The sequence below is a fragment of the Triticum aestivum genome, chromosome 6A, assembly GCF_018294505.1.
Source record: "Triticum aestivum cultivar Chinese Spring chromosome 6A, IWGSC CS RefSeq v2.1, whole genome shotgun sequence".
Lineage (NCBI taxonomy): Eukaryota > Viridiplantae > Streptophyta > Magnoliopsida > Poales > Poaceae > Triticum > Triticum aestivum.
Window position 1 is genome coordinate 535,141,288 of NC_057809.1, and position 21,656 is coordinate 535,162,943.

The following is a 21,656-nucleotide window of genomic DNA, read 5'->3' on the forward strand; positions in this document are numbered from 1 at the left end:
TCAGCATAACATCAAAAAGTATAAAATGTCTAATGAGTTGAATCAATATTACAATCACCATAGTGATGCATCTAAGAAGTGTCCCATGCAAAACAAAATGGTAACTAAGATATAATGGTCCAAGCATTTCGCATAAGCTAATTTTCAATGAACTTCATAACTTTACTTTGTTGCATGACTCGAAGATCATCAGACTCATCACCATTATCGTCGTACTGATCATAAGGCTCCTCACCATATATATAATCTCCCATATTGCCATAGATACCATCGTCATTATTAGTATCATGAGCATTATCACAACTCGATTTATCTCCAATATTACTTCCCAATACCTAAGAAGTTATAAGAGAGATGAACAATGATATAATGGGCTGGAATTTAATTGAGCTAGAGGGAACAAACTTACTTGTTCAGGAATCATCACATTGATATAGAAATCACATCTTAGTAAGAATTATTAGTGTCACACCAATATTTCAATCCTTTTTCAACCATACATCTTGCGAATAGAAACTGAAAAGTCAACATGAACAAGAAAAATAAAACGACTGTATTGTTTTGCACCTTTTATGCACAATTGATGTGTTTCCCCCTTCTATCTTCCCCCCCTGACCTACACACACATGTCTCGGTATGCACCAGCCCAACAAACATAACACACGCACAAGATCCAAGAATATCTTCTAGGGAACAAGTAGTTGTACGAAGCTAAGCTAGTACTATTCCCTTGTTTGTACGTAGTTGTTTTGCCAGCATAGTTCTGTGACTCGTACATATTTGACATCCTAGCTAGCAAGGATTTGACATTCAGAATCAATCAGACTAGATTATCTTGGGTTGAAACCTTAGATTGCAGATAAGTACTAGTATTATTACTGGCGAGTAATTTGTACGATGGAACCAAAGAGGTGGTACGTACAACTACCAGAATTTGGCGATCTCACTGGTGGACGGGATCTGCTTGGACAATTTTTGAAACGAGCGATCTGCTCAGACAATGATTCGTAGAAAAATCCAGATGAATGGAAACATATGTACTCCAGCATGTATGAATTAAAAAAAAGGAGATGGATGGGATTTCATTATGGTGATACGGTACCTCTTCGGAAGGATCAAACTTCTGGCTAGGTGGGGAGAAGACCTTGCCTCGGGCGGCTGTTCGCTAGAGAACTGATCAGCGCAGAACATCAGCCCACGGCGCCGGTCGCTCATTAGCACGCCCCGCCGCTCGGCCATCAGCCCTGGACCCCAGCCCCCGCTAGCCCATCAGCCCGTGCCGCCGCCGCTCGCCGTTTGCCGCCACCACCACCACTCCCACAACACCATGCGCAGCCACTCGCCGTTTCCCGCCACCACCGCTCGCCGTACTTTGCTGCACGAAGAAAATAAAAATAAGAGATTAAGGCGAGGTGAGAGAGGAAGTCCAGGGGAGACAGATAAAGGAGGCACTGACCTAGCACCGTAACTTGCCGAGTGCTGTTGGCCGCTGCCAGAACGGCTGAGAGACGGGATCTGGGCGGAGAACGGCTCAAGGCTCCCCGGCCATAGGTGATGTGGAATGGATGAGGCTAAGCTGGGCGGTGGCGAGGTTCACGACGGCCCAGGGAGTGGTTAGAGGAAGTTGAGATCGTGGCTTCGTGCTGCGTGAGCTATTTCAATGTTTTTTTTTCGTTTCGCGCGCGTGTCTTTAAAAAAAAAATCTTCGCGTGTGTGGATTGAAACTTTCACCCGGGCATCTTGACAAAACTTAAAAATGCGACGTAAAAAAAAATACTAAAAATGTATACCTGAGAAAAGACACACTTACGAATACACATTGAAATACATCTATTTTACTAATTATTCATTGGGGCTGCCAAAATACATCCAACTCAATAATAGGTGGATGGGGCTGCCAAAGTGCATTTTTTTTAAAAAAAAGGATGACCCCGGCCTCTGCATCGGGTGATGCACACATCTATTTTACTAATTGCTCATTGAAATCTTACAAAGTAATACATCAATAAGTCTGAAGCCACCTTGCTGGCAACATCCGTCGATACTCCTATTAACTTGATAAAAGTGCACATCGTCAGGGTCGCATGCCCAGACATCACACCAAAAACCAACATCTAAAATCGAAGGAGTAAACCAAGCCTCCCAACATCAAGTCGGGGGCACAAACTGGTCAAGCGGACTCTCAGTGGGCACCGCTTACACACGCTCAAGAGACTGCCACCACCGGCTTCCGCCGATCCATCTTTAGAACAGGTACTGACACATTGACCTTGCCAGGCTTGTCGTGAATGCTGCTACGACGCCAGACAACGCCACCTCCTTACGCTTGTCCAGCCTGACACAACCGCCACTGAGAGCCTTCTGCGCCACGCCGCCGAGACTCCACACCATCGATGCATCACCTATAACGCCACTCCATCGCAGAAACGTTCCACTCATCCCTCGAGCCGCTGCATACCTCCAAGAATGACGATCAAAAGGGGATAACGACACAAGAGCGCTGCCATCATCCGATCAACTGATCAAGGATTTCCACCGGAGGTAGCGGGAGAAGTTGGGAACTTCACCACGATAATGCCTTCAAGAAGGAAACGGAGTCAATAAGTCGCCATCCCCTGCTTCGGCCACTGGCCTAAGACAAGATCTTCACCCAGATTCGCCCCAAGAGACTCCAACTGACAAGTGCGCATCTGCCAGACCACCTTCAAAGCCCCAAATCTAGCGGCCCAGATCCAGCGACCACCCACCGCGAAGTCCTGATGCTCTAGCCAGTGCACCACCACTAGAGCTTGGAGGGAGGGCTGCCACCCCACCGCGCCATGCCGGATGAGCCATTTAGGAAGGATCCCAAACACATTCTTCACCATCTCTGAACCGAGCAGGAACCATAGTCAAAGCCATCAGACTGCCGGAGCAACTCCTCCTTGGACATGGGCATCTCAGTGATGTGCAACTGAGGACGATTTGGGCCTCACCGGCCGCGCCCCGGGATCCAGACCACACATGGCCGCCGCCACCAACCACGCCCAAGTCGCACTGCCCTCCTCCAGTCGTTGGTCCCAAGAGATGACCTACTCTTGTAGGCCTAGACATAAAAGACTGTCTGCCTTGAAAAATGTCAAAACACATAATTAGTCGGCCTAAAAAATACCACATATGTTGGTCTTCGCCATCTGTAAAATTGGTGTAGAAATACACATTCTACGCATTAATCAATGGTTTAACTCGACAACCATTACATCCACTAGCCATGCATGTGTTAGAATCGAATAAACTTCTTCACAATTCAATGACGTGGGAAAAAGCGTCGATCGATCAATATGTTTATTCCCATTGTCCACTGAAACATATCGCCAACAGTGAACGTTCACCATCGGTTATTGGTATTGCCCCTCACGTATCTTGTCAAATATCCGAGAGTATCGTATGTCCCGTCGGCCATCTTCACTCATGGCCAAGAGTTGTTTTTCTACCGTTGGTTTTTACACTTCACCGTCGGGTATTAAATTAGATAACTGTCGGTAGAGCCAAACCCGTTAGGTATTTGTAAGACCCATCGGGCATTACATTGGATAGCCGAGGGTTGGAATTTCACCGTCAGGTATTTTTACTCTACCGTCGGTTATAGCTAGTTATAACTATGAGTAGAGGATAACCGTCGGTTATTATTAAAATAGTCGACGGCCCCTCGGCTATTAAATTTCACCGTCGGAAATCCGGGGATTTTTAGTAGTGCTTGTAAGTGAATCTCGCGCTATCCGCTTCTCGAATCACCATGAAAAGCTTCCCACATGACTCGACCAAGTACCGAAAGATCATATAGTCGGCTTCACACCGGAAGCCGGGGCCTACCTTGCCGTCCCTAGCTTTTAACATCAATTTGATGTGATTACGCCGTTCGGCTTTATCCTCTTCGCTAAGACGAAGCTCGTCATTATCATTCTCAACCTCACCAATGTTTTGCTTGGCACCCTCATCGTCTGTGTTGTCCTCGTCCTCGTCCTCATCATTGCCTGCTACATCGTCATAATCAATGTTGCTCCATATGATCTGCTCAATACTAGTAGCCATGGGTATGTCGTGGACATCGTCGAAGGTGATGGGGAGGGACACAAGTCCATCCATGGTGAGTCCGTAGAGTTTATCTCGAAGAAAGGCAATGTCGACGACGGTGCCCAAGTCCACGGGAGCTGTTTCCGGCTGTGGTAACAACACACCTTTCCCTCGCTGCACTGAAAATATAGGGAGATCCCTGTTGTTGGTCATAACCACGATGAGGTCATCAGGGGTCGACCGCATGAGCACCTTGCGGATCGTGAACAACTCGGAGACGTCGCCGACGACGGCGTCCAGCTCCGGGAGCGGCACGGTTGCCCTAGAGAAAGGATCGTGCAAGAAGTAGGCATGCCTTCCCTCGCCGTCCGTGCGGTCGAGGGCGAGCCAGCTGCCGGTGGAGCCGACGCACCGCAGGTTCTCGGGGAAGGAGGCGGTCGGTTCCGGCCAGACGTCGGACAACTGCGGAGGGAGGTCTTCGAGGAAGAAGCCGCCCGGGAGCACGACCCACGGATGTTGCCGCCGCCGGGAGAAGACCGAGCGCCAGATATGGCGCCATGGTGGTGGCTGGCGTTGGGAGGTCGGGGGTGACGATATTGGTAGGCGGTCGACGCTGATCGAAGGTGGGAGACGAAACGGAGTACCAGGAACGGCACACAGCGTCGACCCACGGTAGCTGCCGTGTGTCGGGGTAGGGGGCCGAGCGCCAGGAACGGCACACGGAGCTGAAGTGGGCGCGGTCGGCCGGGTCTGGGAGCTCGGCGACGATGAGGCCTAGGAGGTCCAGTGGGAGTTCGGACCACGGCGGCGGCGATGGAACGCTGGGGCACGAACGGCACGTTGCGCGGAGGCCGGCGATGATGGGACCGAGGAGCTTTTCAGGCCACGGTGACGGCGATGCCATCTATCTATGCTGCTTGTTTCGGATCGTAGAAGACGTAATATGCCAGTTGATTGGGTAGGGCAAATAAATAGGGTGTAGAGGAGTTGGCTCCTGACCGGGATTCATGGTCGGATTCAAACTTGCTTCGTGACGGACACTACTCCACTTGTTTGTTGTGAACGCATCACGCCGGATGGAGAGCTTGGTTATCCCGAGCTGGCACGGCCGCCTCGCAACGGGCCAACGGCTCACCTCGCTGCTTAAAACCAGGTTTGAATTTCTGGCTAGTGGGCTCGCCATCATCTAAAAGCAGCTCGACTCCGCATGATATATCACTCTCAAGTCTTAACCAACCCACCAAGCATGTTGCACCTTTGCACTGCACGCACATGGCGAATCCGAGGGCCGGTGCCGGACAAGAACTCCACACACGAGGCATTTGATTTCAGCAAACCATCTCATCGAGAGAAGACAATGATTGGGCAAAGTCTTAGTCGCAGGGAAGACGTGCACAACAAAAACCACTTGTCGTCCAGTATACACACGCAAGTAGTCTGCTCTAAGCACATTACCAAAGCACCTACAGTACCTACCAACAACATCCGCACGGCAACCCACCCAGGCCACATGCATATGCATATGCTCTGGTGGAAGTCTGCATCGCTCCGCTCAAGAATTACATCCATACTCGGTCCATCCCTACAAAGTTGCCAGGTCAGTTCTATATGATACACGTTGTCATGTTTTTAGTCTCGCTTCGTGATCTTCGAGATGTACGCTCTGCCGACGATCACCCCGAGGTACGACGCTGCGGTGACGGCAAGCCCTGCAAGAAGGATGAGCCTGTCGGAGGTCGTGGACTGCACCGCGTAGACCCTCAGGCCGATGGTGTTCCAGTAGCTCTCGGTCCATACAGGGTCGACGGCACCCATGGGGTCAGAAGAGTTTGCCGGTAGAACGTGCCAGGCGTTGTCCTCGAACTTCAGCCTGGTTGAATAGGCAGGAACGTACCTAAACAAGCGACCAAAAGTACAGCAATTCAGACAAGCAAACAAAAAGGAAACAACACCTTGACCAAATAAGAATGACATAAGGTTGAAACTAGACGATCGATGACTATCACAAGCAAGTAAAATGAGAGTAATTCCGTATCATGGCTTGTTTTTCCGTAGCAGCCGAGCACGATGCACAAAACTAGGTGCATTATAGACGCCTTACTTCATCAGTTTATAAGTTTTCGTGTAATGATCACTAAACTGCTAATGTATCAACACACAGCGCTGATTTGATTTCTACATAACGGAAGGGGCATGTGTGCCACAAAAGAAAATTTTACCTTGTTGTCGATACAACGCACAGGCCTCCACCCTCCACTTCTCCCCCTACGCATACTTCACTTTCGTTGTTGCACTTCCCAGTACAAGAGCTTGCGTTGACTGCCAAAGTTGAAGTTCTGTCTGCCAAGAAGTTCCATATGAACCGGGAGGTATCATCTGCATATATAGGAGACTGCGTGCTAGAAGGTGAGTCCTGGAAAACACCAACATAGTGACTCGGGCAGGCATTGCTTGGAGAAATGAAGCTCTTCGCGATGCCACAAGAAAGACCGGGATCACAGGTCAGTAGACATCCAATCAATTCTTCTACCAGTGTAACATTCACTTTTATAGTGTTCAGTGTCATGAGATCGACGGTCATATCACCAGTAGCAAGAATGTACAATGACCTCGCAACCAAAGCAGCAGCTGCTGCTATTGATGAGGAATTGATGTTTGCTGTGGGAAAAAAGAAAAACTTTACAGATTCATAACTACCTTTGGTGGGACAAATGGCCACATCTATGAACGGTCAACTTACCAGGGCTGTCCAAATGGCTGTGATAAAATCTATTGGAAAACTGGGAATCGAAGTCCTCTAACACAACTCCTGAAGTTGATGTATTCTGCACGGATGGGTCAACAGAAAACAGACTATGACACAATAGTCTTCAAAGAGAATAGCAAGGAAAAAAAAGATCAGATTTGGAAAGTTAAATTCCCAGGGTTTAATGAAACCAATGGCTATTACCTTTCTCATGAATGACATCAATGAAGATGGTGGTACACCAGGGTTTGATGAAGCTGCTGGTTTTACTTTGACATTATCAGAGCCAAGTGAATCACTGCCACTTTGGAGACCATCTAAAATCTTCTTTGAAATTGATGAATTCTGTACAAGCAGAAGATACATATGAACAAGATGGAACTTTTTTCTTATTGTTTCTAGTCCCCAAATTCAAAAATAAAACCCCAATTACAGGTACAAGCACAGCTATCAATTGGACTCCCAGTGTGTTGTACTCAAGACACAACAATTACTCTGACAGATCTCTTCACAGCTAAATATCTTCATAAAGTAATGTTTAAAAACATATTCAGTACAAATTTGACAAATATTGTTCAAACAATACAGTACAAGGATCACAGGCAAAAAAAGTCATGCACAACGACACCCCACGGATCTCATGTATCTCAAAAGAGGCATTCGTTTATCAAACATTTTAACAAGTACAAGATGAGTTTTTACCACTACACCACCACCATGAATCTAGAAAACCAGTTTGCATAATATGTCAAGAACAATTAGCAAGAAAAATATAGTTATAATCTCTATGGCCAATATGGTGAGCTAAAAATATCGCCATACTACCTAGCAATATATTAATTTGCGTCATGCGTGATTCAAAGAATCGTTACCCTTGAAGCATGTGCATAAAATAATGTATCTCCATGGCGTATGCCCTTGCCAACCGAACCAATCTCCAGTACCTGAATTATGTTCACAAACAGCTTGTTACAAAAATTAAGCATGATAGGCAGACAATTGTGAAATAACAGAAAGATATAGCAGTAATGCAGTATAGCACTCAAGAGACTTAAAAGTTAAAACATATAGTAAATCCATGAATGTAAATTCATTATATCCCATAAACAAAAATATGCAGAAATGCATGAAGAGTGAAAAAGATGTCTCTAGGAAAACTCATCTATATGGAAACATATAGACGATTCGCATATATCATAGTTTATATGAAAAAGATGTCCCTAGGAAAACTCGTCTATATAGAAACATATATCATAGTTTGATGATGCAATTGCTAGTGCCATCAAATCAGGTACTCACCTGCTCAATCATTGAGCTGTTAATGCCATTCACAGAATCACCACCTTCATCCAGTTCTTGTAAGAATTTTCTGCTACCAAGATAACCCCATGCTTCACCATCAAAAGCAGCAAATACAAGCTGCAATACATATGGGATGATGTTAGGAACAAGAACCATGATGGCTTAGGAGCCAATCACCAGTTCACCACAAATATGTCAAACACATTGAATCTACTGATTCAATGCATAACTAAGAACGTAGAGGAAGATACCAAAAGCTGCATGCTCTCAATATAGCAAAGAATATAAATAGGCGGATGAGATGTACAGGACACCGGTGATAACATGGAACCAACTAATAAAGCAATTTTCGGTCGTACAGTACCTGTTTCTTGAGTTTGCCTAGATCATGAAGGTGAGAAAGAGCATCAACAGCGGTGAGCAAAGCAATCAATCCCTGTGTAAAATTTAATATTATTGTGTAATGCAAATAAGAAATACAAACAAGACAATCATGTGTCTCTACTACTTACTGATATGGGAGAAGCAGCACCCAGACTGCGGTCCCTAAAGAACGATGCAGAATCCTGGGGTGCAACGACCATTATTATTGGTTTCTGATGCTCTGCTGATGCATTGCTCATTGGTGGTAACGAAGCCCATACACTGCCCTTCAAACACGACGATCATAAGTTGACGTAAAAAAAGAAGATAAAACAACATGTGAGGTAGACATCTTGGAACTCTACTATATGCATAATATTGTGAACGTAAGAGCAGGATGCCTTATGCAAGAAAGGAAGTACCGACCTCTGTCCTCCTAAGGGCAAGCACGACTGCTCTTTGAGGCAGGACTCTGAACCATTTGTTTCAGCTTTAGTTGTCTGTGGTTCATGCAATTTTAGAAGTATACAATACATGCATCACTGACAATACTTCTATTATCAATAAATAAACATGTACTGATAGAAGTAAAGAGAAATGGCCAGAAAAAACTCTGAACCTGCATAACAAGGTCAAATTCTGCTACATTTGCTTGATATCCATTGTTAGACTTCTCATTCTTGTCCGCAATCTGTTATCAACAGCAATGACCAATTATATAGGCTTGTAACTTTTGGTTAATTTTGAACTGAATAAAAGCAGATGGAATACCTTTCGCAGAGTCTGTGTGCTCTCCTCTGAAAGTAGAAACACGGGAAAATCATATCTGTTCCACATAATACCTGACCCCTACAAGGTAAAACTGTACCGCTAACAGAGGTATACTGGAAGCACAATAAGAGCTTTTGCATTAAAGGGGTACTACACATTTAACTATTTTTGAACTGAACAGCACGTTTAACACTTGAAGGGTTAATCTACTTTTCGAAAAAAGAAAAAGTAAACTCTTGAAGGGTGGTAGCATTCAAATAAAACCTAAAACTTACAGCAGGATTCCAATCATGGCTGACATTTGAGTATGGTGCAAAATCCTCTTGTGGAAATTTTCTATCCGGTGATAACTCTACAGTCAGAAACAGAACATTTTCTTGGTGATAAGACAACAAGACATACAAAGAGCACACGAAAAACAGGGAGATATTTCCACTGACCTAGTAACTTGTCACCATTTGATTCAACCAGTACACCGGCAACCTTATGGTAAAGTTCTGGCTCATTGGATACCCTGCACAAGAACATACAAACTACCAAATGTTACCATCTCTCAACGTGTCAAGTGCAATGCAGCTATGAAAGACAATCAGAAATATTATGTAACTTCAGTATCTCTGTTGTCCCATCAAGGAAGAGACACGAAAACTTCATTTTTCACTGGCATGCACAAACACTATAAAAACATCTGCAATTATCTAAACACAGGATTTCAACAATCTGATCTTATACCTCAGAAAGAAAGCTGGCATCTGATCCAAGGGAAGAAGAACTGCAGATGGTTGAGCCAACTGGTCATCGCTGTTTTTGAATCTTACAATCGGTGCAATAACCAGGCCGTGCCCAGGATCTGATTAAACAAAAGAGACACTGAGAACCAATTACACTAGACAACACAGACTTGTTGAAGATTGTTATGGACACAGAACATCAAATCCATTCTATAAGCATACAGCATTAGGGGAAACAAAGATACTCACTAGAGCAGCCGATTTCACCAGAAAGATTCAGCAGCCTGACACAAGGGAAGCTTTCAATGTTTACATACATTGCCTTCACAAGATCTGGAACAGATTCCAGCGTAGCTGCATCTCCTAGAAAAACATAAAGGCAACATGAACCTCTTCGCTACAGTACAGCAAGTGAGGAGAAAAAGAATTTAACAGAGCCACTAGCCATAGAGAAGCCAGAACTTATCACATTGTTTTGCAAATCTATCTCCAAGCTATTCAAGCACAAGACACAAGCGAAAAACAATGCAAGCACGCAAAGCAACCATACTAGTTTTGTAACTAAATCGCCTGTAATAACAGCACACAGTCTCATTCCGCCAACACAGTCCCAGAATCATGACCTTCAATTCAGACCAAAACTTAAACGTTTGCAGTTGTAAGGTATCACGATGCATTCCCCTTACAAATGTGGTGTGGCTCTAGTATAATCTAGCTCAAAGCAACACTTCTAGAACTGAGATAGCAGCACAAGCCGCGGACACATATCGAAGCAACTACCAATCCATGCTCAGTTAATGAGCAGCACAGCAGCTTGCCAAAGCTTACAACTACTAGTAGCCAACAAGGTCCACTACTTGGTTCACCTATAGGTTGAGACGGACGACCTAATCCCTACGCGGATTCACCCTAAAGCTTAGCAGCAGCGAACGGAAGGCTCCAAGGAAGCGTGGGATCGCCTCGACTGGACTCAATTCTCACATAAAATAAGCACGGCGAACTAGGCGAGGATTACTTTTGCTTTTGCTTTGAGAACGAGGGTTTTGGATGAGGCGAGGGGCACGGAGGACCAACTCACCGGAGACGGCGGGGGCGAGGAGCACGAGGACGGTGCAGGCGACGGCCGCGAGGAGGGGAGCCGCGGAGCCGGCCGCCATGGCGGACGCGGCGGCGATCTGAGGCTCAGGGGGCGGACGAGGCAGAGGCAGAGGCCGTCGTCGTCTCGTCTCTGACCGGGACCGGAAGGCGGAAGAGGCCACTGGCTAGAGAGAAAGGTTCGTGGGCTAGTGGGCCCTTATGGCCGTTTTCTTCTTTTTGCGGCTCCGCGACACTTAAGCCCAACACGGCCCTAAGCCCTAGCCAAGCGCCACACCCGCGCCGGCGCCGCCATCCCCCTGCTGCTCTCCTCCGTTGGCGCCGCCCCCTCCCTCCTCCGTCGCCCCTCTCGGCCTATCTGCCCGGAGTCCGCCCTCCAGCGTGCCGCGGCCAAGCTCCAATCTCCACGCGGCAGACGTCGGCGGCGGCAGCTGCAGTGTGAGTTTCCGGCCGCCTTACTCGCATACGTGGCGCGCTGTATCCGCGGTTTCTGATGCTTTTTCATGTCGCAGTTCGAGCATGGACGAGGAGGATAGCAACGCGCCGATCTTGCCCTGCAAGAGGAAGAACAAACCGCAAGGGAAAGGCAAGGTAATAATGGGTACATTCTACATTTTATCTGCCCCCCGTGTCTTGGTTTTCCTTCTGACCGGATGCTAGTAGTATATGATTGTGTGAACCTCTGGTCTCTGGATTGCCAGGATGGCAAGAAGAACAAGACCAAGGAAGATGCTAAGATGAGCAAGAAGACTCAGCTTAAAAAGCCGCAGAAATTGGAGGTTGGGACTCCTTCTGTTGATAGCAACGTGCTGATTTTGCCCTGCAAGAGGAAGGACAAATCGCAAGGGAAAGGCAAGGTAATAATAATAATGGGTGCATTTTATCTGCCCCACGTGCCTTGGTTTCCCTTCTGACCAGATGCTAGTATGTGATTGTGTGAACCTCTGTTTTCTGGATTGCTAGGATGGCAAGAAGAACAAGACCAAGGAAGATGCTAAGATGAGCAAGACTCAGCTGAAAAAGCTGCAGAAATTGGAGGTTGGGACTTCTTCTCTTGATATCCAGCTTTGGTGTTTGTATCAGCATATATTGATGCCGGTCTGATTGTTCGCAGGAGGACAAACAAAAGAAGGCGCTGCAAGCTCAAAGCATCGAGACTTTGCAGTATGTCGTAAACTTATGATGTCTACTTTCTGTGGTGGTTTGTATTTCTTCTGACGACTGTATATGACAATCGCCCTGCACAATAGGAAGCACAGGATCGCTGATGAGGCATACTCGCTGCTGCACACTTCAGGGTCTATTGGTCAAGTACGGTGGCCCCATCTTTAGCACCTGGATTAGTTCCTTTCGCATTGCAGGATTATTTTCCTCATGGTATTTTGTTGCACTGCAGGCTGCGACTATGAAAGAAAAACGTAGGCGTGCCATGCAATTATCCAAGGCTGGTTTAGATGTCCCTGAAGAACTTTCGCTATTCAAGAAAAACTCTGATCAGACAGGAGTTCCAGTTCCTGAAAACACTGAAGCTGCGCCGGAAGCTAGCCCGGTGAAGTTAGTTCAGGCCGCGAAACTCTATCATCCTGGTAGTGAACGTAAGAATCATGAGAGTGACGCAGTGAAGCCTAACAATGGTGTTGGTGTGAGCATTGTGAATCAGAAAACTGAAGAGACTAATGATGATGCTGACATTTTGGCACATCAGAGCATTCCGAAACAACAAACTGAAAAGACTAATGATGATGATGACATTTTGGTACATCCGACAGTTCATTCATCTGTGCCAAGTTGCTCTGGTGTAGAGATTGATATGCAGGTGACTGGTCCGCATCTGAAATATATTCATCTCAGAAAGCTGGTCCCATGTTCTGACTTAACTGAATTATTATCCTTCTGTTGTTTTTGTTAGGATAAAGAGCCACAACAAGGTGAAGCCGCTGTACAGGAGTGCTTCAATTCTCCCATTGTTGTGCATGTGTCAAGACCACATGAGGTTGAGAAGGCGAGGAGGGATCTCCCAATAATAATGATGGAGCAGGAAATAATGGAAGCTATCTATGAAAATTCAGTGGTAATTCTGTGCGGAGAAACGGGCTGTGGTAAAACTACTCAGGTCCCTCAGGTGAGTGTGCTTACACATGGCGCCTCTTAAACATTGGTTTAAACTAGGAGTTCTGATCCTATAGGCTTGTATTAAGAATCTGCCAAGTTTTTTATTGCTCTCTATGCTATTTGTTCTGCAGTTCTTATATGAAGCCGGCTTTGGCACAAGCAATCGAGCTGATAGAAAAGGGATGATTGGTATCACCCAGCCACGGCGTGTTGCTGTTCTTGCCACATCCAAGAGGGTATCTTATGAGTTAGGACTTAAGCTAGGAAAGGAGGTTGGTTTTCAAGTTAGACATGACAAAAAGGTGGGAAATAATTGCTCCATCAAGTTCATGACAGATGGCATTTTGCTACGAGAGGTCCAGGTTGTGCATCTGTTTGCTTTTCCTTGTTACTTCTATCAGTCTATTTATTACTCTATTCAATATCATGTCTTCATTAAAGTTTCGTGTTTGTTGTAATAAACTGATAACTGGTGCTAAATTATTATTCCACAACCTGAAATGCATCAAAAGCCATAACTGCAGATGAGATGACTCAAATTTATAAATAACTTTAGCGAGGTTTAAACTTTGGTTAAGTCTGATCGCTCATTTAGCTGTCTTCCCTAACTGTACCGTTCACAATCAGTTGTCTTCCGTAATTTTATAATTTGCACATTTTTTCTGTAAAACAAATTCTGAAATTCATATGCTGATATGCATCACTTTAATGGAAGCTGTGTCTGTAATAAAGATTGAAACTCCTTATCAGATGGCTTAGTGGTCTTCTGCAGAGTGACTTTCTGTTGAAGCACTATTCGGTGATCATCTTGGACGAGGCACATGAAAGGAGTTTGAACACAGATATACTTATTGGGATGCTTTCTAGAGTTATAAAGGCACGCAAGGTAGAAACTCAAGAGCTTACTTCATCTTCATTTTGATGAAAGGTAAAACATACAGGCATTACTAACTTCTGTGCATATGAAAGTTTGTGTACGCAGACCAACAGAAACAAATACGCTCTGGGATGAAGATTGACCCGGCAGATATGGTTAGTCAGTTGAAAGTGGTCCTGATGAGTGCTACCTTGCAATTAAAAGACTTTATTTCAAACAGAAGATTGTTTGATGTGATTCCACCAGCTGTAGAGGTGCCTACACGACAATTTCCAGTAACAGTTCACTTCGCAAAGAGGACACATGATGATTATTTAGCGCAGGCTTATAAGAAAGTTCTGTCGATCCACAAGAGTCTACCACCAGGTGGAATCCTTGTATTTGTTACTGGACAACGAGAAGTGGATTATTTATGTAAGAAATTGCAAAGAGCATCCAAGCGGCAAATTGGTAAGAAGCCTGAAATGGTTGGAGATGAGAATGGTTCAAGACCAGAAATAGAAGAGAAGGAAATTTTTGAAGCATATGATATTGATAGAACTGAACCTGAGCACCAAGACGACATATTTTCCTCATATGGTGAAGATGAAACGGATGATGAGCTAAATGTCGCTTCTTCTGATGCTGAAACAGAGAGTGAGATGGAAACTGACAGTGATGAGGAGGATTCTGTTGCACATGAAACCGCAGAAGAAGATGGGCCAGTGTTATCATTTTTAAAAGGTGCTGAGAGTTCATCTGTACTGAATGCATCCTTTAAAGCTATATCAGGACAACCAGAAACTGCTGAGGAAGCGAGCAATGCTACAATTGCAGAAAAGTCAGGTCCTTCTGCTTCGCGTGCTAGGCTCCGTGTTTTACCACTTTATGCAATGCTACCAGCTTCGCAGCAGCTTAGAGTATTCCACGATATTCCTGAAGGGGAAAGATTAGTTGTTGTGGCAACTAATGTTGCAGAAACATCTTTAACAATTCCTGGCATAACATATGTGGTCGATACTGGAAAAGAAAAGGTTAAGAACTATGACCATGCTACTGGGATGGCAAGTTATGAAGTACAGTGGATAAGCAAGGCATCAGCATCCCAACGTGCTGGGAGAGCTGGAAGAACTGGGCCTGGGCACTGTTACCGTCTTTACTCAGGTGCAGCATACAGTAAAGATGACTTATTTCCTGAATTCACTGAGCCGGAGATCAAGAAAATGCCAGTTGAAGGCATTGTGCTTATGCTCAAGTCTATGAATATTGATAAGGTAATGTACTTAAAAGTTATTTATCTTTTTCATTAATCATCTTTTTCTGATGTGTTGCCTTTTGTGCTAAATTTCATGCAAAATATTAATAATCACAGGTTGAAAACTTTCCTTTCCCTACGCCTCCTAACAAGGAAAGTTTGGTTGAAGCTCAGCGTTGCTTGAAGATATTGGAAGCAGTTGACAACCAAGAAAAACTTACATCAATGGGAAAGGCTATGGCGCAATACCCAATGAGCCCACGACATTCTCGTCTTCTTTTGACAATAATTAAAATGTTGAAGAGTCAGGAAGGATGTGCTAGATCTAACCTCATATTGGGATATGCAACTGCTGCTGCATCAGCTTTAAGTTATACCAATCCTTTTCAAGTTCAGGGCAACACTGATAGAGAAACAAATGAAGATGGCCCTGATCCAGAACATAAGGATCGACATGAAAGGAAGAGCCAGAAGAAGCTCAAAGCCATGGTTCGAGAAGCACGGAAAGATTTTTCCATCCCTAGCAGTGATGCTTTAACCATTTCCCATGCTTTACGGTCATTTGAGTGTTCTAAAAGCCGAGTTGAGTTCTGCAGAGACTACTCGCTTCACCTGAAAACAATGGAAGAGATGTCAAAATTGAGAAAGCAGCTTCTTCGATTAATATTTAACTATAGCAAATTTTGTGATGAATTTGCTTGGAATTTTGGAGGCTCTCAAGATGTTGAACAGGCCTGGGGGAGTGAAACCAACAAAAAGCCAATGCTGAATGAAGAGGAAATTCTGGGGCAAGGAATATGTGCTGGGTGGGCTGATAGGGTTGCAAAGAAGATAAACACTTTCTCTGGATTGTCAAAAGAGGATCGAAAGGTTCGAGCTGCACGTTATCAATCTTGCGCTCTCAATGATATGATATATCTAAACCGATCATCTTCTGTTGCCCAAATTCCACCAGACTATGTAGTTTACTCCGAACTACTAAATACAAAGAGATCATACATGTATGGTGTGACCAGTGTAAAGCCAGGATGGCTTTTGAAATATGCTAGTTCTCTCTGCACCTTCTCAGCACCGCTGGAGGATCCAAAGCCCTACTATGAGCCTCAGAATGACCAGGTCTACTGCTATGTCAGTCCCATCTTTTCTCGACATAATTGGCAGCTTCCACTGCACAGTTTACCCATCAAAGAAGCCACCCGTCGGGTGCAGATATTTGCATGGGCATTGCTTAAAGGGGATGTCTTGCCATGTCTAAGGGTGGTTCAAAAGTTCCTGGCTCTGTCACCATCTGTTGTCCTGGGGCCTGCCAGCCAAAGAAGAGTTGGAGATCTTCTTAGCAGGATGAGTAAAAAGACAATATATAGCCGGGCAGCATTAAGAGATGCATGGAATACTGACCCAGATTATCTTTATCCCGAGATTCAGGCGTGGATCCAGGATAAATATCAGAGCCAGCTTGGAGCAATATGGGAACAAATGCACCAAGAAGTTCGCCTTGAGGGGCGCGAACTTTTCCCGAAGAGGTTCAAGAAAGTTAAAGGGTAATCAATTAGAACAGATTGTGTTGTAATTGCTTGACTGATGGAAGCTGATTTGTGGTGGGAGCTTTCATGAGGTAACCTACGAAGCCACTCATCTATTACTGCCCTCTACTTCATTTACTGAAATAGATACGAAAGTAACAGTGAAGCATTCAATGTAATGAACAGTAAGATTGATATAGCTCGTGATGAAAACGATAACGAAGTAGGATATACGCTGTTGAACCTGCACATTTTGTCTCTACCTGTGCAGATGTTTGTCTCTTAGGGCTCATTTGGTAATCAGGGATCCTCCCGGGATCCCCCTCCTTTCCCTGGGTGAGGAAACCCCGAGCAGAATCGAGCCCGGGCAGTCTACCGCCGCATTTGGTTCCCAACGAGGGGGAGGGATCCTGGCCCTTTCCCTGGCCCTTCCCCGGCTAAGATTTCCACGTCTCCACTGGTCGGGGAGGAGTTCCTCGTCTTGCTCGCTCTCGCGACTGAGATGCGACGGCGTTTGATGAAAGCCGACCGGGAGCGATGTGACCCGCTCGCCCCTCCACCGAGCGCTCAGCCCCTGCGGCGCCAGCGACGGTGAGGGTCCGGTGGTCTTCCTCCTCCTTGCCCCGAGCTCCCCTCCGCCTAGAAGATCCACTCTTTGCTGCAACGACGTCAGCCATGAAGCTAAGTGATGCCCTCCACCAAAGGATCTTCCCCTAGCAAAGCTTCAGATCTATCTGCCCGTGGCTGCTGGCGTGGTCTCGCAGATCTCATGGTGTTCGGCGAGGACGACTTTGCCTCCCACACACATGGCCGCTGCTGTTGCCTCTTCAGATCATCCACAAACGGAGACTGAGCGGCAGTGACAGTATGGCTGTGATTGATGCGGAGGACGTCCAGAAGCCAGAAGGTGCTCATCTACAGCATATGCGCCATGGCCTGTGGCATTGAGCGATTTCGATTGGAAATTTCGCTGCTGCAGTTTGTTTCCCTGGTATGGCCTTCCCCGGTTATTCCGGTCAGCCAAAGGATCATGTACCTTTTCCCCGGGTTTTATGTTCGCACAAGATAATTCCACCCGAGGCATCTGCTCCCTGGGACTAGCTCCCCTAGCATCCAAATGAAGCCTTAATGTAAAGTAGATTTATTCGTTGCATCACCACCATGTTGATATAGTTATTTGTGCCCCTGCCAGTGATCTTTCGGGGGCGATTAGGATAGAAACATTGCCTCTGGTGAAAAGATACAAAAAATTAATATGAGCCATCGGATTGGAATTGAATGGCACAGATCTTTGTGGAGGGAGTTGTACGCATAACTACATGCTTCTGTGCAAAAAGGACACTCACTTCTAGTTATTTTCTAGCCAATATCCTTCTTCTTCCTCCGCAGTGGCAGCACAGCCCCGAAATTCCCCAAACCTAATGGAGTTACAGCCCCCTTCGAGTCCCTCTCGCTTGCCGATGACCACTGCGACAGCGGTCCAGATCCGTTGCCAAGCTCCAGCGCCCGGGTTGTGCAACTCGCATCTTCCACATCTGAGGCTTCAGCATCTCGCGTACGGCAAACCAGTGGTGGGTTCCCTGCCTCCTCCCCCTTTCAAGATCAAGCAGCAGCTCATCGGCGGCAAGGCGGTGCTGGGCTCCTCGCCTCCTTTCTCTCCCAGGCTCCTCAACTTTTCTGCAGTGCTATGCCGTCAGTGACATTTCTTGTTACTTGATGGCGAGGCAATGACACACCTACGATTGATAAGGAAACTCGCAAGGCTTGCTGTTGTTGACATGGACTAGGGTCATATTAAGGTGCTTTCAATAATTCATTAATTCTATTGTCTTGATAAGTATTTTTTCCGCCAAAACTATTTTAGCCATGCTCAAAGTACAGCTTTTTCAATTAAAGCATCTTGAGAATCAACCTTGAAAGGATGTGTTTTAGGCCAAACTTGTTTGTGTTCTCTGTGGGGTTAACCATTCTTTTTTGTTTTGCATACCTGTGTTTATTACATACTTCTATAAAATCTCTCAGGGATTTTTGCATTGTAATTTTTTAAATAGAGCCGGTAAGCAAGAGTTTAGGAGGAAAAGATACTTTGTTTTGCTGATTTGGTAGGCCGAAGTACGAACCATAGATTCGGCTTAAAAAGGTTTATTAATAGTTTCTATTCTTTTCTTAGTTATTCAGCAGTAAGAATAAAATCTCAAGGGATATGAAATCACTCTGTCTTTGGTCTATATATCCCCACATAATGATGACCCGTTCTTAAAAATGGCCATATCTATTTATACTCAAGTCACCACAAGTATCATAATTTCTTTGTGCCTTACATGCCAATTGCAAAGTGCCTGACCAATAAGAGGTGCTTGTAAGCTGTTACAGCAGTGGAAACCAACACCTTCAGTTCACATGCAAAACACTGTGGCCTGCACTTGCAGTGCTGCTGTCAGCAGAGTTGTGTGCATTAAGGCAATGGTGGGGCATAAGCATAATTGGCAGAAAATGTCCATCAGAGGAAGCAAATGGCTGATTGTTTTGACCCACTTGGGCTTGATTCAGGATAGACCTTCGGGTGGTAACCAGCCATTGAGCCATCAAATTTATAATGTAATATCAATACATCAGTACAACCAGTTGTAAGTTGTGTGCATTAAGCAAGTCTTATTGGAATGTATGAGCTGTGAAAATTGACTTTAACTGAACTTCCGATCTAACAAAACAATGAGAAGTTGGAACTTGCAACGACATTGAATTGCACCTTCACTTTTCTGTTGATACAAGTGATCTGTCATTGTCAAGCTGTGAATATATTTTGCTGTATGGCTTACCTTGTGCTGCAGCATCAAGTTGTTTCTTTTGGCATTTACGAGTTAGCAGAAGAAGCTAAATTGCATTCTTAATTTGTTCACTGCAGAAATGAACTGTTATTCGACACTTAGTATTTTGTAATATAAATACTTACTGAGCACTACTACGAGCAATTATTTTGAGTGTTTATGCAAACGATGTTGGTATTTCACTTACAAGGATGCGGTACCATGGTCAAATGTTTCAGTTGTTCTAATAATCTTACTACTTAATTTTCATGCTAGTCACCTAAATCTAGTATCCCGCTACTTAAAAGCACAAAAAGATATGCTTGTCACATGCTGACTTTGAAAAATTGACACATATAGTTTCTATCCATGTCTGCATGGGGCGCGATTGAAAACTGGCTTCACATACCTGTTGCATGGGGCCGAGGCCAAACTGGGGGAGACAATGTGGAATTCCACTGCTAGTTTCAGAAATGTAATTTGTTACTCCCTCCGTAAACTAATATAAGAGCGTTTAGATCATTAAAGTAGTGATCTAAACACTCTTATATTAGTTTACAGAGGGAGTAGTTTGGAGTTAAACTCCACTGATCTTTATCCAATTGGTCTTGAGGCCAACCTGATGGGTTTCTGGCTATTGAACACAACATCTAGTCTGACAAAGAGTTGGTCCTTCCCATTGGGGACCTTCCAAGACGTGACGCATTCTCCAAATAGATAAATCCCAGCCTCACTTCATGCATAATATGAGATCCAAAATTAGCTGTTGCAAAAGGTGAAAAAGGAAGTCCAGCTACTATTTTCTGTTGCAGCAGTAGGGAAACTGTTGTGATAAATTGAGTTGAAATATACAGAAGTCATGATGGTCTTTATTCATTGTTCGTATAACTATTATGATGTGCTAGCTACTACTCAGCAAACGCTACAGAAATGTACGTGCATGACTGAACCATAATTCAAAGCTTTACAACCTTTCAGCCCGTCAGAGAACGTAATTATTTCTATTTCTTGCCTTGTGATGTAAACTATAATTATTTTTCTTGTATTTGTAGATGGATGATGCTCTGACAACCGGAAACATCAGGACTACAGGTGGACAGAAGAAGATTTTCACAAAGTCTTCCCTTTCCTTACAATTGCGAGAACTTCTCTGCATACACCTATACCTGTCTGTGCTCAACTGAATCGCAAACACAAACAGGAGCAGTGACTGGCCAAGGACAGGGGATTGATTGCTTTAGGATGTTTTGTTTTTTATTTAACATATTCAGCCTATATAAGCAGAAAGAAAGTTTTCATGTCTAGTGCGTGATTTATAGATAATGAATGGTTGGAGCTTCCGCGAAGCATCTGATCCCTCTGTTAACGACCGTTTCCTGTGATGATGAACTTGATCCAAGCCTTTTAAGGTGTCATCTACTCTTGTATGTGCTGGCCAGTGGCCACTCCATTTTGTGGGCATGGATGCTGGTGGGAAAGGGTAGATTTCACAGGTAGTATGAGTTGCTGCCGGTTCTGAAGTTGGCAGAAACTATGGTTTCTTATCACGTCATCTACTGCGTGTGGTCGACATAGATCTGCGTTTGTTCGAGGTGGTAGAAGTTGGGACATCATATTGCTTACTTACCTATCATCTGTCGCCGTAATGCTCCTATTTTCTCTTGTTCAGTTCAGCTCTAGGCATGAGAAAAGGCTGGAACTCTGCCAATTCAACTACCTTACCATGTGTCGTGTTTGTCCAGTTATCTAAGCCTACATTATTGACAACACTGGATTTGTGTATTGCACGAAGCTTTGTTTGTGTTGATTTATGCTCCTTTTAGACTGAGCAAGCACCAAACTTTTCTTGTGGAATGTTACAGCAGTAGAACCGAATCCTGCTGCGTGAACGCCATGCAGCCGTTGTTCCTCCAGCTTCTGTTGAAGCATATGGGTCATGACACATCGGACATCGGCGCGCGAGCGTAGTACCCCATGAGCAGCCATGATCCACCGTGGCATCCCGGCGGTCTGAACGGAGCTTGCGTGCCGTTGGCTTGTAG

The 21,656-nt window shown here is 45.0% G+C and overlaps 3 protein-coding genes across 4 annotated transcripts; 1 reads left to right on the plus strand and 2 right to left on the minus strand.

Annotated features, from left to right (window-relative positions):
- Positions 1-3,617: 3,617 nt before the first annotated feature.
- LOC123129682 (uncharacterized) lies at positions 3,618-4,957 on the minus strand. The gene is made up of 2 exons (XM_044549749.1): positions 4,725-4,957; positions 3,618-4,666 (listed from the first exon to the last, which is right to left on the minus strand). Exons 1-2 carry the CDS (start codon positions 4,955-4,957, stop codon positions 3,727-3,729), a joined length of 1,173 nt encoding a protein of 390 aa, XP_044405684.1. The 3' UTR covers positions 3,618-3,726.
- A 454-nt stretch (positions 4,958-5,411) lies between these two features.
- LOC123128331 (nicastrin) lies at positions 5,412-11,306 on the minus strand. Its single transcript, XM_044548302.1, has 16 exons — positions 11,045-11,306; positions 10,216-10,329; positions 9,968-10,085; positions 9,676-9,749; positions 9,511-9,587; positions 9,236-9,313; positions 9,084-9,155; positions 8,891-8,964; positions 8,614-8,746; positions 8,466-8,537; positions 8,099-8,218; positions 7,672-7,743; positions 7,004-7,144; positions 6,794-6,878; positions 6,273-6,711; positions 5,412-5,947 (listed from the first exon to the last, which is right to left on the minus strand). Exons 1-16 carry the CDS (start codon positions 11,121-11,123, stop codon positions 5,683-5,685), a joined length of 2,013 nt encoding a protein of 670 aa, XP_044404237.1. The 5' UTR covers positions 11,124-11,306; the 3' UTR covers positions 5,412-5,682.
- LOC123128330 (ATP-dependent RNA helicase DEAH13) lies at positions 11,300-21,029 on the plus strand. 2 transcript variants are annotated; one of them, XM_044548300.1, is made up of 13 exons: positions 11,300-11,499; positions 11,574-11,652; positions 11,763-11,918; positions 12,025-12,099; positions 12,176-12,225; positions 12,312-12,372; positions 12,458-12,877; positions 12,971-13,183; positions 13,305-13,535; positions 13,946-14,059; positions 14,143-15,303; positions 15,402-16,899; positions 20,667-21,029. In XM_044548300.1, the coding sequence occupies exons 2-12, from the start codon at positions 11,581-11,583 to the stop codon at positions 16,827-16,829; spliced, it is 3,981 nt and encodes a 1,326-aa protein (XP_044404235.1). In that variant the 5' UTR covers positions 11,300-11,499; positions 11,574-11,580; the 3' UTR covers positions 16,830-16,899; positions 20,667-21,029. The 2 variants fall into 2 exon arrangements, with proteins under 2 accessions (XP_044404235.1, XP_044404236.1); XM_044548301.1 differs by lacking the exon at positions 11,763-11,918 and having other exon boundaries at positions 11,307-11,499.
- Positions 21,030-21,656: the final 627 nt, after the last annotated feature.

What these genes read in the sequence shown, in the direction of transcription:
- LOC123129682 (XM_044549749.1), bottom strand. Translation starts at nt 4,957, where the DNA reads ATGGCATCGCCGTCACCGTGGCCTGAAAAGCTCCTCGGTCCCATCATC. An exon ending in CCCGACACACGGCAGCTACC is followed by an intron (nt 4,667 to 4,724) that starts GTGGGTCGACGC and finishes ACCTTCGATCAG; the next exon opens with CGTCGACCGCCTACCAATAT.
- LOC123128331 (XM_044548302.1), bottom strand. Translation starts at nt 11,123, where the DNA reads ATGGCGGCCGGCTCCGCGGCTCCCCTCCTCGCGGCCGTCGCCTGCACC. An exon ending in GCACACAGACTCTGCGAAAG is followed by an intron (nt 9,156 to 9,235) that starts GTATTCCATCTG and finishes TGTTGATAACAG; the next exon opens with ATTGCGGACAAGAATGAGAA. An exon ending in TAGGCAAACTCAAGAAACAG is followed by an intron (nt 8,219 to 8,465) that starts GTACTGTACGAC and finishes TATGTATTGCAG; the next exon opens with CTTGTATTTGCTGCTTTTGA.
- LOC123128330 (XM_044548300.1), top strand. Translation starts at nt 11,581, where the DNA reads ATGGACGAGGAGGATAGCAACGCGCCGATCTTGCCCTGCAAGAGGAAG. An exon ending in CAAAGCATCGAGACTTTGCA is followed by an intron (nt 12,226 to 12,311) that starts GTATGTCGTAAA and finishes CCTGCACAATAG; the next exon opens with GAAGCACAGGATCGCTGATG. An exon ending in CTTCAGGGTCTATTGGTCAA is followed by an intron (nt 12,373 to 12,457) that starts GTACGGTGGCCC and finishes GTTGCACTGCAG; the next exon opens with GCTGCGACTATGAAAGAAAA.